This window comes from Agelaius tricolor, unplaced genomic scaffold (assembly GCF_023055355.1).
Source record: "Agelaius tricolor isolate 1412-34295 unplaced genomic scaffold, bAgeTri1.0.p SCAF_8, whole genome shotgun sequence".
NCBI lineage: Eukaryota > Metazoa > Chordata > Aves > Passeriformes > Icteridae > Agelaius > Agelaius tricolor.
Genome location: NW_027269268.1, coordinates 37,344,453 through 37,365,558, shown reverse-complemented (window position 1 = coordinate 37,365,558; position 21,106 = coordinate 37,344,453). Strand labels below are relative to the sequence as shown.

Below are 21,106 nucleotides of genomic sequence, written 5' to 3'. Positions count from 1 at the left end.
CTAATATTCTACATCCCAAGATAATCTGTCACAGTTGATCCCCTAGGGATTTTATTCTTAAATATTGTGTTTCTTTTCTCTTATGGTAGATGAAAATGAAGCAGAGAGACCAGAGGAAGAAAAATCTAGGTGAGTATCCTGACAACTGGAAGCCCTGTGGCATGGCTGCACAAAACCTCTGTTCACTATGTTCTTCTTCCCAGCTCCTACCAACTTTCAAAGTTGCTAGGACCTGAACCCACTCTAGTGTCTTTGAAAGTGTCCTTAAGATAGTATGTTTGGACTTTGCTTTTCTTTGAAATGGCTGTACCTGTGAAATTGGGTCACTTAAGTATGAAAGTTAGTTTAACTGTATGGACACCAATAACCACTCACAAAATGCCAACAGGTCTTTTATTTTTGTAATCATTGTGCTTTGTGATCTTAATGATGGATCAGGACTTGTTTGAGATAATTTATCAACCGAAAAACATCCTGTCTCCTGAAGAGGTTGCAGTGCAGTTGCAAAAATAGCAGTACAAGGAAGCAGTGGAAGATTACCAGGTAGTCTGATGTACAGATCACATCTGCTTAGGCTTGCAGGGTTAGCATGTTTTTTTTTTTTTTAACCAGTAAGAGAGTATTTCAAAGAAACTTAGAGAAACTTAGGAAAGCTTTGGAAGTATCTGAGGGGAACCTGCTTGAGTTATAAAGAGCTGTATGAGGGCACAAAGATACTCCCTTGAAAATCTAACAAAGTTAATGGAGATTAGTAATGAGAAGTGACTGGAAAAGGGAATCAGTCACTTGTGCTAAATGAAGGAAGTTCTCATAATTGGTAAAATATGGAAATTATTGTCAAGGTATATTAAACAAATAAAGGGAAAATCAATTTCTGAAAACATACATTGTTATTTTCTGTAGTTGTTTCCGTTTTTTCAGTGAGAACTCTTGCATTTGGTTAGGCCTTGGTGGACTGCTTGCTTGTTCATAAGCTTGCTCAGTTGCTCTTCTGAACTCATGTCAACTTTGACAAGCACAGAATGACAAAGCAGTAATTAACTCCACCACATGACTATATATATCATTGTGAAGCAGCTAGAGGTGCGATTATTTGATTCCCATTATTTCTGTAGAATAAGAAACAGAGTTGCTTTCTTTGACTTTTTCCATGTCACTTAACAGGTTTTTAGGCCTCTCTTGTATTTGTCTTGAATCCTGTCTCTTCCAGGACAAAGGATTCTAGTTATTTATTTGCTCTTCATTTAGAAGCTATTCCATATCAGTTGATTCCTTATGTTCAGTTACCTTTTCTTGACCTGGCATGTTTGTCACTACTGCTGTCGCTGAGGAAAATTACTTGCATGGAGGCCAAAATGATTTTTAGAAACAGTGCACTCCAGTTTTTGGTCAATGGTGTCTAGCTTGGCATTTGGCTGTCATAATGCATAGTTTTGGACAAAAAGCGTAACAAATACTAACTTACCCATCTTAGGACTTGTGTTGGGAACTGTGGAAGTATGGAGATAGTTCAGCTGTTAAAAGTTTTGGTCTCTGGCCTCTCAGATTTGGTGGTGTTTGTTTATACAGAAATTGTGATGTGTTATGCAGGTTCTATACCTAGTCTGTCATTTTACCAGGTGATGAAGTGAAATGATCAAGCTTGAATCCTGAGGCAATAGCTGGGCTGTATTGGGTGCAACACTCACAGGTGTGTTGCTAACAGAGTATGGGGTTAGATTCATTCTATTCAATAAAAATTGGCAATTGTGCACTCTGTTTCAGAAATACCTTTTCAGTGAAAGAATATTGTTTCTAGATGACTCCCTGCTTACTCTGCTATTCGTGGTGCAGCATCCTAACAGCTAATGGGACTGTAGAAGTTAAAATATTACTGTGTAGGAAACAGCCCTAGGTAGGCTCAGTGAGACAGCTCATGTGCATGGATGTCACAGTACTCATCCTTTCAGATGGACCAGTAGTTTTAAAATTCTTACGGTTCTCAGTCTACAGTTAAATACAATTGAATTAGTCATTGCATTGTAACTATTCCATATGGTAGAAGGAAATTTCACAATGCTGATATGGGAATTCTGTTTAGTGAAACATTACCTGTGGGTGTTTAAATGTTTTTTTTTTTCCATTATGTCTTTGAAAATTGTCAGTCTGCAGGGAAAAAAAAAAAAACCAAACAACTTATTCTCCCTTCATAAGTTACAAAGTGTTTCAGTTTGATTTCAAAGGAAGATCCAAGTGTAATGCCTCATTGCTTCCAACTATTCTATGAACATCCAGTTAGTATGATTTATGATAGCGAAATATTGCTAATATAAAGTTATATTCATCTTGGGTTTTTTTAACAAGTTGACTTTGTTTTTTAATCAATGCTGAAGACAACTGGAGCTTTGGCTTTTCATGTGGAATGAGGAAGCAAAGCTTTTTTTCATCATTAACTGATACCTGTGAAATAGCATGTGCATAAATACCTAGTTTCACCTTATCCTGTTTGTTTTTGTTTAAGTGTGCCACCCCCACCTGGAAGTGAAGAGGAAGCTGCAGAAAATGGCGTTGTGAAAACGGTAGTTTTAAATGTGTTTTTGAAATACTGTTTTAAAATGTTTTGTTGTAATGACTTTCTGGGAATCCATAATTTGACTAGGACTTATATTTAAATGAATTAATGCCTAAGTGTGCACCTTTGTTTTTCTAAAATGTGTTTGTGAGCTGCAGAAATTGTAGAAATTACTAAATTAGGAAATCAATTTTCCAGTTAAGTCCAATTTTTAAATCTAATTTACAGAAAATAAATAAATTGTACTTCCAGGTTTTTTGGGGGGGACAGAAAGACGGTGCTTGAAGACACCTCTCTTTTCTCAGAGGCATCCTTTTCAAAATGTTGGTTTGTTTTTTCTCAGTGATGAGAAAAAAAAGTCCTCTGATCATTTTTCGTATTTTGGATATGATAGACAAGGAGGATTTGCAAAACTATGTCAAAGTGTGAACCAAGAGATGAATTACACATGCCTTTCAGAGGCAATGTAACACTTGTTTTGTAGTGGTCTTCAATGTTTATTATGTCTGATAACATCATTGTTAGTATGATGATGGAAAGGACCAAGAAATTAAATTTACAGTTGCTGTGTTGGTTAAAGGATTCAGGTTACTGTGAATGGGAAAAATTTAACTGTGAGAAGTTCTATGAGAAGATTGTAGTTTTACTTCAGTGGGACTTTTTGACTTATATACTCCAAGAAATAACTTTAAATGATGTAGAAACCATTATTGAGATATTTGTGCATGTTTCAAGGACTGGCCTCTTAATGAAGTACTTTTTTTACAGTAACTCTAACACTTTATTTATGAAAGGCATTACAGTGTATTTAAATTTGGGGAAGAAGTTATTAAAACGTTAAAACTTATTTCAGTTGTTTAAACTGAAAAGCTACATAAAGTGCATCAAAAGTGGTTGTATTTCTGGAAGTCCTTATAGGCTCCATTTTCTTCTACTTGCATATTTTAAAAATTTTTTTATCTATATATAGCCTGGCATTGTTAGGTTATCATTAGAATATCTCCACAAAACTGAGAACTTAATGGTAAATGGTGTCCATGAATGTTCAGCAGCAGCTTAGAAAAATGGATGTTGTTCAAGTTGGTTGAATAGGAACAGGTGAATATTTCTCTGCAGAGGGAACTAAAAAATCATTGATTATAAGTGAAGGGGGTTTTGGTTGAAAAGGTACATTGTCCAGACAAAATTTTATTTCCTGTTTGATGCCTTTGTAGTGGCATCTGTGTCAGTTGCCTGATGAATTTGCACTTTTCAGCCATGTGGAATTGAAAGACTGTCTTCAGCTGTCATTTACAGAATATCCATACTGATCTAGACTTGCCCCATCTTCCTACCCCAAGAATAGACTCTTCATCATTATGAAATTATATTAATGTTGTGTAGTGAGGATGAACTGCACTCCAACATCTTACTTTCTAAGGAGCTGTTGATTTTTGTTGATTTTTTTTTATGTACAGGGCAACTTAATAGATGGTATAGTAGACAAGGGCTGCAACCCAGCCGTGCATGGATAACTAAAGGCTGCTAGGGCAAAATCAGCTTGGCTTCCATGAGTTCAGCCTCTTGCTGAAGAATTCCAATATGTGAATAAGGGTGATTTGGTTGGAAAAGTTCATTTGGATTCCACAAAGTTTTTGAAGAAGTTCCTCACCAAAGGATTTTTAAAAACTGTGCAGTTACAGAATAAGTCCTTTGTGGGTTACTGATTTTAGCTGGTTTGTAATAGATAGAAAACACAGGGTAGAAGTCAAGGTTCTATTTTCACAAGTAAAGGCAAGTCACGTGCAGGGAGGATTCCTTGGAATTTTATGCTTAACCTGTGCTGTTTAATGTATTTACTTGGAAAAGAGCTAAGTTGTGAAATTAGGAGTTTTCTGATGATACAAAGTTAATCAAGATAGTGAGATCAAGGTCTAACTGTGAAGAACTGACTGGTTAATACATGGTTATTGAATTCTGCATAGAAAAAGGGGAGTGATGTTCATTGGGAGGAAAAACCAGATCTACAAATAAAATTGTCTGAATTGATCATTACTATGTAGTAGGGACATGTTTAGTGCTTGTCTGGAGCCTAAAAAGCTCAGTGTATCATACAGCATACAGCGTGCTCTCGTATCTGATTTTCAGTCTGTTTGCTGAAATGTCTCAAGTATTTTATGTAGCTTACTTATGTAAGGAACTAAATAGATCTCTCCAGTGTTCACCATCAGCTGGGAAAACATTTACTTGAGTTATGCTGAATATATAATTGATGATGGCAAGAAGCTAATCTTCCATATCTTTTAGTCCTTTCCTGAATGACAATGTAAGAATGGAAGCAGTGTGTATGAGCTGGATAGAGGGAAGGAGCATATTAGATAGTGGAAACTCTTTTATGCTTGAGAAACTGAACCTAGTATTAGTACCTAGTATATGAACCTAGTATTAAAGACACTTCTCTATTTTGATCCAGATGATACTTGTAACCTCCTGAATTTGATGTTAATGCTACTCAATTCTAATGTCTAGGAAGAGGAGAATTTTCTTCTTTCAAAGCTTTCTAGAATGGATGGTTTTGTCTGGATTGTGTTTCCGTTGTGAAGGTAAGTGACTGCTTTTTGTCTAAGCAATGACTTTTTCTTTTATAGAAGGTGGCAGAGGCTGAGGATGACAGTGATAGTGATAGTGATGATGATGAAGATGATGTTCAAGTCACCATAGGGGATATTAAGACAGGAGCTCCACAGTTTAGGTAAGTTATTTGCAAACATTAACTGAGGAAACATTTGAGATTATATTTAATTACAAATGCAGTCTCTTTAGTGCTTGTCATTTATTTGCCTTTTTAATATTTATATTTTTAATATTTTTTTATCTTTGCCAAATATTTGCCACCAAAGATGTCAGATTGTGTGCACAATTACTGTCAATTAAGAACTTTGTTAGTTCTTTAACAATGTTTTTAATGATACAGTGGCTTGAAAACAAGTGAAATGAAATCAGTGGAGTACAAGGAAGAGTTCTATATAAGTTTAAATTGTGTTTTCAGATTTTGAGAAATAAATGTATTGAGTTTGTAAATGAGTGAGTTGTTTCTTATTAGGGAATGGCTATGTTATATAGGATTTTTGGGGTCGTTACTGTGACAGTGACATTTTGGTTGCAAAGGATAGAATGGCAAGAACATGAGAAGTGTTTGTCCCTCATCCTGTTTGTAGTGGATACAGTTCTAATTAGACCTTTGTAGTTTCAATCCCTATTGATGTTCTCAAATAAGATTTTATCTACTTAAGGATGAAGCTGTGAGTCTCTGGAGATTATTTCTCAAGATCATTGTTTGGGCATTTATACTGATCTTGCTACTTCTATTGCCCCCTATGCCTTCTGATCTTGCAAAAGGGCTTATTTTTTACTGAACACTTTCGTACAGTGCTAATTTTACCCAAAATTATGAAATAATATTTTTCATTGAATGGAAAATTTCTGAGGGACATGGTTTGCTTGCTTTTTTTGGCAATGCAAATATTTTTATGCTTATTAAAATCAGAGTAACTAGGGTGCCATTTCTTAAAGTATGACAGGTCTGCAGGTGGGTCTGACTCATGTGTATCATGTTTTTAACTTTAGAATGCAGGTGATTTACTCCTGTTTGAAACATAATATCTTTAAACTTTCAGCGTTTCATGTTCTAAAATAATGTGCAAATGAATGTAATAGAAGCACCAGTTCTTTCAGTTCTTTATTTTTCTGCTTTCAGTAACTTGCAGTATTCTTGTGGTCAAGGCAGTGGCTTCAAACTTTGTGGTACTAAAGCAAAACTAGATTTATATTCTCAGTGGATTTGCTGATGCTCTTTCCATGTATGCAGGAACAATGAGCAGGTGATCCTAAATCTAATTAGAGCAGAAAGTTTTATATAGAAATGCCTGTCTTCTGAAAAATCTTCTTTTCTGGGTGAATTAGACATAAAGTTCACAGAAGAGCAGAAATCTAAAACAAATGGAACATTGTTGTACATTTCAACGGCAGTAGAACAAGTCTGTTTTATAGGATTAAACGGTTTTTCATATAGTAGTCAACCGCAGTTTAAAAATCCTGATAGATTTGTTGCACAAAATCATGCACAAATACAGCGTGGCAGATCAGAAGGTTAAATGTTTTGTGTCAGTTTTATGCTGTTGTAGCACTTGAAAGAAAACTAGCACTGCATGGAAGTGGATACTGTAAAGTATACCCTGACCTTCTAATTATATGCAAATCTCATGATGTGTATGGGTCACCTGTGAGGATAAGTTACATTACACACAAATGGTAGGGAGAGCTAGCTCTTAATGTTACAAATGAACAATACTGTAATTCCTAAGGTAGTTAGATCTATTCAGTAGTTAGGTTTCCAAGTCCATTTTTCTGGAGAAAGCTCTCAAGTATTTTAGAAAGTGAAAAATTACATACTTTTCTGTTGTTCACAAGGATGGATGATTACTAGAAGTACATTGAAAGAGCACTTCAGTCATTTTATAGAAATGCTTGTATTTTCCACTTCTGTACAGATTAAATGGAATGATTATGAAAAGATAAAATGATCCATCTAAACCCTTCATTTTTTTTTTAATTTACTTTGTTTTTACTCTAATCCCTAGACTGTCATCTGTATCCCTAAATGAACTGCATTTTTCCTTTCTCTCTCTTCTTCTGGTTCTGTCCATTCTTGTTTCTATCAAGGTCTTTATCCTTTCAACTCAGGAAGAGTGACTGGGACTTGCTTCACTACTGTTTATTAGTTGGAGAAGTTGCTACTGAGCATAGAAAGGTACTCTCTCTTCCTCCTAGGCTGATCTCTTTACCTTTACAGTTACCAGCTTGGAAAGCTAGAGATTCAGGATGGTGATTGAGCCTGGGTCCAATATGTTTCTGGATCTAGCTATCTCTTGTTTTGTGTTTTCTTCTGGTTTAAAAGTTTTCTTTGTCTAATTCAGTTTTTTGTTAATTTCTTGAAGTTATGGAGCAGCACCTGTGAATCTCAATATTAAGGCAGGAGGACGAGCTTATGGATCTTCTGGTAAGAAAATTTACACAGTAATATTAATAAAAAAAACCCAAAACATGTTGGATATTGTTTTGGATTAAGGAAATAATTGTTTCTTTTAAAACTTATTGATAATTTTTTCTGGCTTTTAATTTATTTTTTATTATTCTAAGTGTAATGATACTGATAAAATTCCTTTGGTAGAGACAGAAGGCTCTAACTAACTTTTCTTCACAGGTGCAAAAGTTAAGGGACTGGATCTGGATGCACCAGGGAGTATTAATGGTGTGCCACTTCTGGAAGTAGATCTAGATTCTTTTGAAGATAAACCTTGGAGAAAGCCAGGTAATGTCTGGTTTATGTTCACTGATATTTTAATAGTGATTCCTGTTGACTGCATGTAGATGTCATCTGCATGTACCTATCCCTCAGAGGTACTGTACGGCATAATTTGGAAAAAGCAACTATGTTACTTGTTGCCTTCCTGCTGTGCCACAGAGTGCTTGGGTGTGCTGTGTTTGTTGGTATACATCTCTATCACACGTCAGGAGAAAGAGGCCAGTTTTTAAAACATGTGTATCCTGAGCTCTCCTTGGAAATACGTGTTTCTATGGAGATTACTGCTATTGCTCTGTGCCATGGAACACAAGAAATGCAAAGTGTGGAAAATAGTTCTGGCAGGTTTTAGCATGAAGAATGGTGAAATGTAACTTCCTGTGCTAGGTTGTGTTCATGCATAGACATCCATGAGCTTTGAATAAGAAACTGGGACTTGATGCAAAGACTTTCCATGAGTCTCCTCTGTATTGTCTCATTGGCTCAAGTGATTTGTCCAGAATTTTCTAATTTTACCAGCGTTGATTTGGTTTTTTAGTACCAGTACATCTTGCTGCTGCAGATAAGTTTTTTCTTGTGCTTGTTTGTTGCTTTGGTAATACAAATAGTGTCTGCAAAATAGAAAAAAAAAAGATGATTATCTGGTGTTTGAAATGTTAGCTTATTAAATATATTCTATGCACTTGAGTTACATCTGTTCTCTCTTACCCTAAAAATACTTCATGGCATCAAATGAAACTAGGAGCCAAAACAAAGTGAGAAGTCAAATACAGAACAAGCAAAACAAAAGGGAGCAGTTCTGCACTGAACATAAAGCAAATCTATAGATCTTATATTTATCTAGTTGTAAAGATATGAGGGATTATAATATCCCATGATATTCTCTACCCTTGGTCCCCACTTCATGATGCTAGGAAAAAGCAACTATGTTACTTGTTGCAAGTTAGTGTTTCTGACTAAATTTTAATGGGTTTACAATCTTAACAATGAATACTCTGTCTATTGGTGAATTGTACATTTCAGTTGTGCTTTTTAGATCAATACCTAATCAGTTTTGATGCTCTAAGTAGAGGTGTCTTTATATTTAGTGGAGGAAGGATGAACTTTGTAATGTCCTAAAAAACCTATGCTTCTCTACTTAAAGGGGCTGATCTCTCAGATTATTTTAACTATGGCTTCAATGAAGATACCTGGAAAGCTTACTGTGAAAAACAAAAGAGAATACGAATGGGTCTTGAAATTTTGCCAGTTACCTCAACCACAAATAAAATTACGGTAAATAGTGCTTTTTTTGTACTGTACATGTTTTTTTTCCCTGTAAAGCTGCTTGTGTGTCATAAGCTTGTTCTGCCCAGTTCAGTACATTTGTTAGAGTTTGCACTTGACTCCCTTCCCTGAACCTGAGTGTTACTGTGTTGCTTCACTGGCAGTTTGTGTGGATAGTGTGACAGACAGCTACAGCTAGATTGCATCTGTACCTTTATTGAGACTGTGGCCCATCATTTCAGAATTGTGTGGTATCTTAATGGGCAATGTGTTATTTAACTTAGGCTGAAGACAAAGCTATGGAACTAAGACCAAGTGCAGAGATTCTCGATGGCAGATACCATCTTTTAAAGGTGAATTTTAGTAAAATTTTGTTGGTTGCTCTCATTTTCTTGGGTATTGCTTCCCATGCCAGCACAGACTGATAGAAGACCAACTGATATGGACACAGCCATTATTTCATACTCTCATCCTACATCAGTGACTTTCTGTGTATGTCACAAAATGTGGATTAAAAAGTGTTGCTTTGTTCATCACTCTTCTGCAAGCATGTGAGTTAGTGGCCTGGTGAACTAACAAATTTCCCAGTGAAATTAATTTTTCTTGATGTGATGGTTTATTTGTAGTTGTAGTGTGTTCGTTTGTGCAGATTAAAGGATTTGTGCAGATGTGGTGGGGAAGCTTTCGTAGATTACGGCATGTTTGTTTTTCCTGTGGCATTGTAGCTCTTACTACAATGTTTTGTAACAGTTATCCTTGACAGCTCTGATAAGAAAATCAATCTTCCATCTTTTTGTGTTGCCCTTCTGGGGTTACCTAACAAGTAATCGAGTTATGTATAATAATTTTTCCATTCAGAAATGCTGGTTTTCAGAGAATAGAAAGACCTACATGACAGCATTTATCTTAAGGATTGAACTTTTTTTTTATTTTCTCAGTTTCTCATTTATGTCTTTGATACTAAACTTAAAATTATACCACAAAGGTTATTTATTTTACCTATTCTTAGTATGTAGTCATTTTTGTTCTTGAACTGTCTTTGAAGTGACTTGGAACAGTTTCTTTCTTCCGTGTACTCCTGTCAATTGCGGATACAGAACTGTCAATTGCAGTCGGGTGTTTTTCTCTTATGTGCTACTTGAGGATATTCAATTATTTTGATTTTATTTTAGCAAGAATGGATCAGCAGGTTTCTGGGGCTTTATACCTTTCTCAGGTATCATTATAATAGTGCTATAGGACAGTAGAAACAGTGGGGACAGTAGGAGTTACAATTTTCAACTGACTGTAATCTCAAACTTTTCTGAAATGTTCTGAAGGAAAAAGGATAAGTAGTCCAACCCAAAACTTCCCCTATTTCCAGCTCAGTACTGACTCTGGTGATCAAACAGTACAGGTAATACTGGCGTTGCAAGAGTTTGTCATGTTTTAAAGGGAGTTTACATGTAATTATTCATTTCATTTACTTTTCTCCTTCTCTTCTGAAACAGTCTCATGTAATTCCCATTATATTTACATGTAATTTATATTAATCTCCTGTAACTAGCAAGAATGTCTCCTGCATTTTCCAATTGCTCATTAATTTGTAGAAGTCATTTTCAGATAAATACTTTGACCTTTTCCACTCATATCACTGGATAGGAAACATTAATTCAATTTTTAAAGAATTTTAACTATTTATGTGCATTTTTATGGGTTTGGAAAAGATGTGCCCATGTTTAGAAGTGAGGTTCTGCAGAAACATAGTAGTTCACTTGCCTACAAGCTGTGAGATCACAGCTTATACAAGGTTATAGCATGAGTGAACTAGCTACATAGAGTGGTGTAGCTGGTACAGTGGAAATGACTTTAAAAATTAAATCACTGTATATTTGTCTTTAATACTAACCCATACAGGTTTTTCTTTCACATGTAGCTGCTGCTGAACAAAACAATACTTGATGTACTTGCACCAAAGGTTTTGCATAGCTTTAAAGAGGTGTCTGGAATTTTGCAGTACTTCAGCAACAGCAGGGTGTTTCTGATGTATTCAGGCTGAACTAATGAAAAGTCTTTTGCAGTTTGCACAACCCAGAGTATGAGATGACTGCCTGGTATGACTAAGAAATTAAGTGGTTACTAGATCTCACGATCAGTGAGGGAGATGGAGAATCCATTCAAGTTTTTTGTTTTGTGGTTTGCTAGTAGTGGATAGCTTGTTAGATATCTTTGAAAAGTTTTTTTTCAATAAGTGTCCTTCTTTTAAAAATCAAGATGTAATTTGGCTCATACAGGAAATTCTTCAAGAAAATTAGTTTGGTCTGTTCACGTACAAATTAAATGCTTGGAAAATAAATATTTAGGCTGTCTAATCTTCTATAACAATTCATTCTCTAGCATATTGATTCTTATATATATATATATATATATATATATATCAAACACAGTATTTAAGTAATACCTAACTAAAAAATACATAATTTTGCTAGTTGTGCAGAGGTGAGAGTTTTTGAAATTCTGAATAAAGTTGGACTTACTTTCTTTTGGTATTGGCTGTGTGTTTGTTGAGTGTTGGAGCTACTGCACTTGCAAGGATAAACTAATGATGAAACATTATTTTGAAGGTACAGCAAGGCAGAACTGGAAATTTGGAGAAAGAGTTGGCAGTGCAGTCGACCAAACCTGATTTCACATCTCCTCCTGCCTTATTTAAATCAGGAATTCCAACAAACAGGTCAGTTAGCTGTAACTCATGACCAAAAAACACTTTGTACTGTTACCTCTATGTCTTTGAAGTTTACCATTTTTGTAGGGAAAAAAAAGGAAAATATGTTTCTGTAACAGGTAAAATGAAGGGTAGAGATATCCTTATCACATTTACCATAATCATACATGAATCCTATACTACCTTCTTGGCTCTTTGGGAAAAAGTAGAAGAAAAGGGGAGAAAAAACAGCAGGACCAAGTAACAGGATAGTTACAAAAATCTACTTGTTGATTTATGACACTGTGTTTTCTGTGTATAATTAAATTTGCCATCATAATACTTCTGGTTAGGGTCCTTATGAGTATTTTAACTAACTTATTTTTTCAGTTAAACAAGATGGAATCTGACAGCTATGACTTTAACAAGTGGAGGAATTCCTGGAACCTAGTCTCTTTCCTGCAAGGCAGCTTTGGTTTCTCCAAATTTGAATATTATACTTTCTTTGAAAATTAGAGAAAGTATTTCCTTACTGAGTTCCTTCTCCCAGCCCCAGGCTTTAATAAGTTCTGTTTTCTGTATCTAAGCCACTGCTGTTTGTTGTCTGGCACTTGGCTTAGGATGAATCCATGCTTCTGCTTTACTTGAGTTATTTAGTGGTCCTGTTTAGTTGTTTTGGTTCTGTGCAAATTAAAAGCCCTTATATTACATCATATTACAAAGAATGGTAAGAAAGGCAGAACAGGTTGTTCATTGGACACTTTGGTTATCAGCCATTAAAGATGAGGAGCTATGACCCATCTTTAACACTGCATCCATAAGATGATTTACTTGACTAATTTAGAGGCACTTTTGTTCAATTATTCCATCCTGTAAGAATCAGTTCAACACCCCAATGTATTTGTCTTGGGGGGAAGGTTGGGGTGGGGGGGGCAGGAGGAAGTCAATCATAGCCTTGCCTGCACTTTTCTTTCACTTCTAGAATATTTCTTCTGGTAGCCTAAATTTTTCTCTGAGCTATCAGGTTATGCTGCTCTGTGTTCAGTAGATTTTAGTTCTGTTTGTCTGTTTTTCTTAGTCAAAAGAAATGAGAAGAGTTTTCCAAACTTTGTGCTAACCCGGTAGCTATTTTTAAAATTTTCTTTTCTGAATTTCTTTTAATGTATGATATTCTTGTGGCAGAGTTCTCAAACTGGAATGTATTGTTCACAGGGTAAGGATTCCAAATCTATATCTAGCATAGGTTTTGTTACAAGATTTCAATTCTTTGTTCATCTCAGTGGTGGACAGAAAACCTCTAAACTACTTTTGGAAGTAATTAACAACCAGGATATTAAAATGTAGTTAAATTGAAAGTTGTAGAAAAAAATGCATTGTGTAGATTATTTGGTTGTGTGAAATTTGCAGGTGTGATGACTGTGTCACTTCCTGCCATTTATTTTGAGGTATCACTTTGTGGCATATCACTTTGACAATTGTATCGCTTGTGCATTCCATTGGTAGAATAGGTTGTGTTGCATGTATTTAGTGTGAATACTGTAATTGTAAGTTGTTACAATGACAAAACTGACATCTTCCCTTATTTAATACCTGCTTCTATGGATACACTTGCTTAAAATATATTATTCTGTAAGGAAAGGTATTTCTACCAAGTGGTAGAAAGAGATTTTGAAAGAAAACTGTATGCTCAGAAGTCTGAGTAGCTCAATGAGAATATATATCGAGTATATGAGAATATATATTAGCTGGATTATATATATTTCTACTTTAATGACTTATCCATAATGCATCTACTATTTTCTGTTTCTAAGTGCCTGTATTATTAACTTCTGTATAACCACATAGTGTTTTATGGGGTTGGACTAATTTCTTTCTTTAGTTAAGAGTTTATTTTAGGTAGACAGAAAAGTTTCAGCAATGTAGCCCTTCAGTAATTTAAAATAATTTCCTTTATGCCATGTGGCATTTGCAATAGCCTTGTTGAGAAATTGCTGGAAGCATTTCCAGAGAAGTTTCAGAGAAATTAGCTCATCAGTGTAGTGGGCTATTTATCAGCTTTATCTGTGCTTATGGCTTTCTGTAAACAGATATTTTAAAGAAAATGGATTTCTGATCTTTTATTTCCATGAAAAATACCAGTTCAGCCTTGCAAGACTAAGTGATGGAAACTTAGGTGTTACTTTGAAAAAAAGTGTGTTTTTATACAAATGGTTTCTTTAGTAAATCTATTAGGTTCTTATTCATATCAGTTAGTGGTGAGCTCAGCAAAGCTGAGGCTGTCCTCAAGAAGAGGAAAATAAACCATGAAATACATAAACAAAACAAGAAAGAAGAGAAGAAATATTGAAGCGTATTATAATTCCATACCTATTAGACTATACTATAAGTCTACTGAACAAATGTGGCATCCCATAGCTAGTCTGATTCTGAAGAGTCATATGGGGTGTTCTAAAAAGCAGCTTATTTATTTTATCTGTGGTAAGGATAGGGATTTTTGAAGCTATGAACTTGGAAAATAACTGGGAAAATAACCTTCTTTTTTTCTTTTTTCCTTCTTTTTTCCCCCTCTTTCTCTTTGCTCTGTAGAATCTAAGCTGAGCTTGCCAAATGAGATTGAGTTATCTTTCTGAATTAATCTCCGTGGAAGTGGTATTCTCAGTGCAAATAGCTCATAAATAACCATTCTCTAATTAGAGTGAGATAACTCAGAGTTGCTGGAATGTTCCTTTCAAGCTACACTTTGTATGAACTCTACTGTGGGTTCATGTGCATCCCACACGTGTGGATTGCCTTTTTATGTTTCAGAGGATCCATTGGGAATGCATCTGTTTCCCAGGTGCCTCAATCACGTAAGGGACAGACCAAGCCCCTTTCTTTGCTTACAGCACTGAGACAGAAACTGAGTCTCGCCTGCTACTTAGCACAACTCTATTTAATGTCTAGGGAGTTGTGGAAGTTTCTCCTTGTGCCATCTTGCTGTGACTTAATGTGTGTGTGTGACTTAACATGTGATTGGAGGTGTCATCTGCTGCTTCGTTTGCAACTGAATCTATGCTTTCTCTTGTTCAGTTTCAAACTCTTTTAGTGAAATTCTCAATGGAATTGTTATTGCAATCTTGGAAATAGAGAATTTGTCAAGTTCAAGGTATGATGGCAAAATCCATCATTATGAAAAATAATATCTTGGCAGTTGTTGGGAAGAACAGTGGACATAACACTATGCAGCGTTTTTTAAATAAAAAATATAAAGTATAATCTCATTGAGATTGACTGAACACAGGTATATGCTTCAGAATCTAAAAAAAATTAAGTTAAACTGTTTATTTCAGGAAAATTGATGCCTAAGAACCAACTAATTGGTAGTCTGGGTTTGCTTCATTTGATATTGCACTGGTGTGTTTGGGCTGCTTCCTAAACCAGAATTAACATTATTGTAATATGTTTGGGGCATATATTGCTTTAATGCCCCATACTCTTGCATTGGTGACATTGTGTGTGTTTTCAGTGCTAATTCTAAGAGTTGCTGGCAGTGTGCAAACAGGACAAGAGAGGAAGAGTCTTAATTCTGCTGTGTACATCACTCCCAAGTGGAAGCCCTGTAAATCAGTGGTGTGAGCCAGGCAGGGACTTTGTGCTGTAGGAGTGTCATTTGTTATACACAAGGACTAAAGCTAGGTAAAATGAGTTTTCTAGGATATGGTTTAGATAATTAAGAGAGGATACCAGTGATGGAAGAGAACAAGTGTCTTAGAACTCTCAAAACAAATGCACTGTCAGTGAAGACTAAGATGGTGAGAACATAGGTTTTAACAACTGTTTTATAATACCTATGTTCTCAATTCAGTTACTTAAAGCAAAATAATAATCCAGTGTAGCAGTGTTGGAAGGTCATGCAAGACCACTGGGGAAGTTTAGAAAAGCAGATGTTGATTATTGGAACAATCTTAACTTCTAGCATGGGATATTAGAAGTCCAGAGAGTTTCTGACACTTTTGTTATGGTTATATAGAATATATTGCTGTGTAGTATACACTCTTTAATTGAAGGTATGTTCTCGGACTCTTGTACCATCGCACTGATTTTGTTTGTTTTTTTTTAAACTCTAAATTGTTGTGCTTAATAAGGTTACTTTAACATCTAGGAGGAAGCTCTAAACCCAGATACTAAAAAGCTCAGAGGACAGGCATTTGTATCATCCTCAGTATGCAGTCTGCTATGAAACTTCAGATAATCTCTGAGAGATCTGACTGTTACTTCACGCTCTAGTGTCTGCTGTGTCTTTTTCAGTTGCATTGCAGCAATTGGAGTCCAAGTTATCAGTCTGGCAGAATTCTGAGCCTATAATTCCAATTTACAGTTGTTCTCCCTAATACTTGTATTTGTGTGGTTAATAGTACACTAGATGCAAAAAAGACAAGAACTCCTGAAACTAGAAATATTTTTGTCTTTCTATGGATTTGTTTTCTGTGGAAATTTCAGGAAGGTTTTTTCCAGTCTTTTACTGTTCTATATCATGCTTTTGGTAAAAATTATCAGTTTTATCTACACTGGTTTCCCTTATAGGTGAAACCACAAGTGAAAATCTGTGTCTCTCACAGCTGAGACACAGATTTTGTACCTTTGTTTCTCTTAACCATGAGCACTGTCGTTTTATTGCTCATTTACTAACAAAGTTGACCCAGGTGAATCCTACTTTTTAACCTCTTTTAGAAGTCAACAGTGGCCTGCAGAGCAGGTAGAATCATAGAATGTTAAGGGGTTGGAGTGGACCTAAAGGATCACTTAGCCCAACCTCCCCTGCCATGTGCAGGGACATCTCCCCCTAGACCAGGTTGCTCAAGGCCTTAGTCCAACCTGGCTTTTATAACTCTGTTGCTGACAGATTTTGTTATATCTGCATAAAAGTTATACAATTTCTATAAACCTTGGTTTCTGGCATTTTAGGGCTGCAAACAGAAATGGTCACTATACTTTAGATTATTCCTCTCTTCAAAATAGTGACTTCTGTTGTCACAAACATCAGGCTTTAGTTTTACTAGGTGACATTCATAAATATGAATGTCATATTTTGTCATATTTTCTGGTCTGATACCTGGACTACTTAATTTGTGTCAGTGTATTCCTCTAAGGTTAATTTACTGAAGATTTTGAGAGATTGATTATACTTCGAATTATAGTGGTTTTGTTTTATGCTAATGTTTTTTCTTCTGCCTTATCTTTGTTTGATCTTCCATGGAATCCTTCATTACTTCTAATTAATAATTTATAGCTGGTTTACGTTAGATTTTAGAGAAAGTTCTGCTTGGTTTATTCTTTTCTTACTGAAGTTTTGTGATCTTTGTTTGGGGTGTTTTTTGTAACAGCAAAGCAGAAGTACTGTCTTTTTTGGGGAGGGAAGGAGACTGCTGTAGAGTCAGCTTTTGTCTTTGCTTATCAAAGTCTTTTTTGCTGCATTGTTTAGTTCTGTACTCTTGCACAGTTCAGCAAATGCATCACCTCTAATGTTCTTCAGAAACAGTCTTTTGTGTTTTCTACAGAAGAAAGAAGAACTTTTGCCATTTAGAATGAGAGAAGTCCATAAGGCTTTTTTCTCTCACCTTTTCTTTTTCTTCCCCCTTTTCTGATTCTGTTTGTCCTGTGTTGCAGGCGGATATCTGGCACAATAGATGTGATTGGACAGAGCATCACTATCAGCAGGGTGGAAGGACGACGGCGTGCTAATGAGAACAGCAACATACAGGTTTTACATTGCAGTTTTGCATTCTATTTTTGACTAAAAGACATTTTTGCTTTCCCCATAGCTTCTGACTAAAGCATCACTGTATGTGAATGAGTAACACATAAGTAACTTTAAGTCCAGAAATAAAGTTTTGACAGTTACCGAAATATATTAAGATGAAGTAATTGATAAATTTCAAAAATGTTTTGGTATACCTCTTACTGAAAAGAAATGAGTGATATTGCAGACTTACAATCCAGGAGACAGCATTGGCTCTGCTAGATCTGCGTGGGATTGTGCTTTGTTTAGGGAGTGAAAAGATAAATATTTGAACTCCCCATTTGACCCCCTATTCCTGTCAGACACTAATGCTGGAAGTGAAAGCCCTCTTGTATGCAGTTTGAGAAATGCAGTCTTTTAAAAATACGGTGTGAAGGAATAAATAGTTGGTAGTAGCTTGTTTTTAATTATATTGTTGTACTTTACCAAAAATTGCAAGATTAGTCTTTATGGTTTTAGTCTAGACTTTTATTATCCTCAGAAAGCAACTAAATCTATACAGATAGAATACACTAATGAAGAATTAAAGAGAAGGATCAGGGTTGCTTGGTGCTCCAGTTGCATTTCCATGCAAACTTAGGTTGAGGTTAAACGGTGAAAATAGTAAAGGATTGTAGTGCTGATATTGAAAACATTACCATGTGTTTTTCATCTGATCTCAGAATATTTAAGTAATTTATGATCTTGGGTTGTTTTCATGCTTTTCAGATTGATTTTTAAATATTTTCCGTTATACAAATTTAAGGTGCTCTTAGACCTTTAAAGGTACTTGGCAAATAAGTGACACTGAACATAGGTGTGTGCAGGTAGAACTTACACCATCTGAATATGGGTCTTTAGATGTGAAGTGATACTTTCCTATTTTAGTAGCTGAAGGAGAGGAAACCTGTCTTGTACTCTTTTCACAAAGCAATTGTAACTAGAGTTTGATATTTTACAGGTTCTTTCAGAACGCTCTAATCCTGAAGTAGACAGTTTTACCAAGCCACCTCCATTTTTCCCTCCAGGAGCTCCACCTACTCACCTTCCACCACCTCCTTTCCTCCCACCCCCTCCAACTGTCAGTACTGCTCCACCTCTGATTCCCCCACCAGGTAAATATCCTGCACTATATAGGATGTGGATAATGAGAGATTTGTTAACATCAAATTCTTGAGGTGCATTGTGCAGAATTTCAGAATTTCATGTTCTGCTCTTTTTTTAAATGTATCTGCAAGGCAAACCCAGAAATTTTTGTTTTTACTTTCTCAGTAAGCATAATCCCAAGTAGTAAATTATTACTTAAAGACTAACTGCTGGTTCTTGTGTTCTTGAAAATGTTTGAAGTGAGAAGTTGTTTTCTGTAATTCAGTAACTGTTAATGCCATTGAGAGGTACATGTTAACACATTATTCTACAAACTTTAGAACTAGAAGTATGGCATACCATGAATTTGTGTCACAAGTTGGATTCTCTGATGTCTAAGGTCAAGGCAGCAAGAGAAGTTCTAATTACCCTTTTCTCTCACAGCATGTGTCAATTCCCACAGGTCTGATAATATTGCATTTTCTCCGTATCCCTTCTTCCAGTTAGAAGTCTTATGTTTTATTCCAGCATTCTGTGTCTGTGAATCAAAGCTCTTTGAGAACTCATCCCATTGTTAATCTGTTTTGAAATTTACTGATATTTACTGAACATTTATTGAAATTTGGCATATATGGAAATTTACTGGGCATTTGCACAAGTGGTACAGTGACCTGTACTTCTCATTTTAAGACAGTAAGTTCAAAAGGATTTGGCAAGAAACTAAGAACTGTCAGTGAGAAATTAAAATAGATGGAGAATCTTTGTGGTGTATTTGAGTAGGAAAGTGAAGCATTTGTCTACAGAAGAGACTGATTTAAGGTGGAGCCGCTTTCCTTATTTTCTCCTGGTCCTTGAATTCTTTAGCTTGACTTGTTCTGAAAATCATGTGGAGCAGTTTCTTTGCTATTCTGCTTGCAGAGGAAATACTTTAAAAGTTTCTCTGTTAATATTCTTATGTAGAAGCAAAGAAGTCACATTATTTGAGTGCAACTAGTATGAGCTTTTATAGGGTTTAAATCCTCAGAGAAGTTGTTTCTTCAGTTGCCCCTCCTAATTTTAAAACTTAACTCATTCTGCCTGGCAAGCTCTGGCTTTCCTCCATGATGGTCATACACAAAAATGACAGCACATAGAAAACTGAGGAGAAGAGATTTAAAAATGAAATAATTCTCTGCCCTTTTTTTTCTTTTTTAAAATAAATATAAAAAATAGAGTCTCTGAAGTGAGATTATGGTAATGCTCTGGTGATTTTGTTTCCTTACTGTAGAGGGGGAAGGACAGAAAGGGGATGGAGGTGACAATAATACTTGCTGTGGCTTTAAGCTTCATTTAAACCTTTATGATAAAACAATATATGTAATGCATTGCAACTTTTTAGAAAGTAATTCTTTTAATTGTAATTGGATTCAGAAAAGGTATTCTAAGTTGTATATTATCAAGAACATGAGAAGCCCCCTCACAGACACCCCAAATGCACTTGGTGCAGGGGTGTCACATACAGGTACTGGACTGTTCTTATGAAACCCCTCACCTGTTGAGATTTTAAAGGTGAAGGAAATCCACATGTGTTGCAGATCAAGCCAGCAGGTTTGGCTTTAGTCTCATGGTTTACGGGCAGGTTTATGACACAGGCTTGTTCAGAAGGTCTTTTGGAACATCCTTCAGTACTTCAAGTAGATTCGAAAATAATGATTAAGAGCTGTGGATTTAGTTTCCTCAGGCCTGTGTTTTAATTGTGCTGTTGCCAGCTCTTTATCATCAAAGCTGTTCCAAAAATAGGTTCTACCATCCCTCCTTGGTTCACTGGAGTAGGAGTAAAAAAACTACACTTACCCAATATTAAACTGGGACTACTTGCCAGAAAATTTAAGTATTCCAAATATAAAACATCCTACAAAAGCACCTTTGAAAAAGGATCTTGCTTTGAAGTTATGTCTCTTGTTCTGTATTCATTCACTCTTGTGATTCAAATCTTTTTTGAGGAGCAAGTGCTGGAACAATTTAGAGCACCAAATGTAGAAAATTCTCAAACAGTCCTAGGAGATGACTGGCTGTGGCAAAATATGTGCTAGTTTCTGTTTGCTAGGTTTATTGCTATGTTGGTGTAATTTTCATCTAAAGCAAAATATGTATGCTTGTTACCAAGGCTTTAAACGTTTGTTCATGTGCTTTGGTTTGTCTGTAGTTAAAAATGTGACATGCATTTGTGATTTAAGAAAAAAGAAATTTCTCTGAAATACTGAACTTCTGTTGCATAACTTTGCAATGTATGCCAGGCTTTGGTGTGACTGCTCAGGCTTGGCATCCTAAGTGTGTACTTCTAATCTTTTGATACAGAGAATTTGACCTAATTTAGCCTATGGCAAGAGAACTAAGTTGAGATATATTACATTTTGAGGGCTAGTACACAGTTCAGCTAAT

The 21,106-nt window shown here is 35.6% G+C and overlaps 1 protein-coding gene across 4 annotated transcripts in view; it reads left to right on the top strand.

Annotated features, from left to right (window-relative positions):
- Window positions 1–21,106, top strand: part of FIP1L1 (factor interacting with PAPOLA and CPSF1) — a 37,341-nt gene that overhangs the window by 982 nt on the left and 15,253 nt on the right. The window contains exons 2-11 of one of the 4 annotated variants that reach the window (XM_071432387.1): window positions 90–129; window positions 2,501–2,558; window positions 5,182–5,282; window positions 7,528–7,589; window positions 7,794–7,901; window positions 9,037–9,167; window positions 9,443–9,511; window positions 11,762–11,871; window positions 17,488–17,581; window positions 18,561–18,714. In XM_071432387.1, coding sequence (XP_071288488.1) covers window positions 90–129; window positions 2,501–2,558; window positions 5,182–5,282; window positions 7,528–7,589; window positions 7,794–7,901; window positions 9,037–9,167; window positions 9,443–9,511; window positions 11,762–11,871; window positions 17,488–17,581; window positions 18,561–18,714 — 927 coding nt within the window. Of the gene's footprint in view, window positions 1–89; window positions 130–2,500; window positions 2,559–5,178; window positions 5,283–7,527; window positions 7,590–7,793; window positions 7,902–9,036; window positions 9,168–9,442; window positions 9,512–11,761; window positions 11,872–17,487; window positions 17,582–18,560; window positions 18,715–21,106 lie in introns of all 4 variants that reach the window. The other 3 variants (XM_071432386.1, XM_071432389.1, XM_071432388.1) reach the window with 3 other exon arrangements.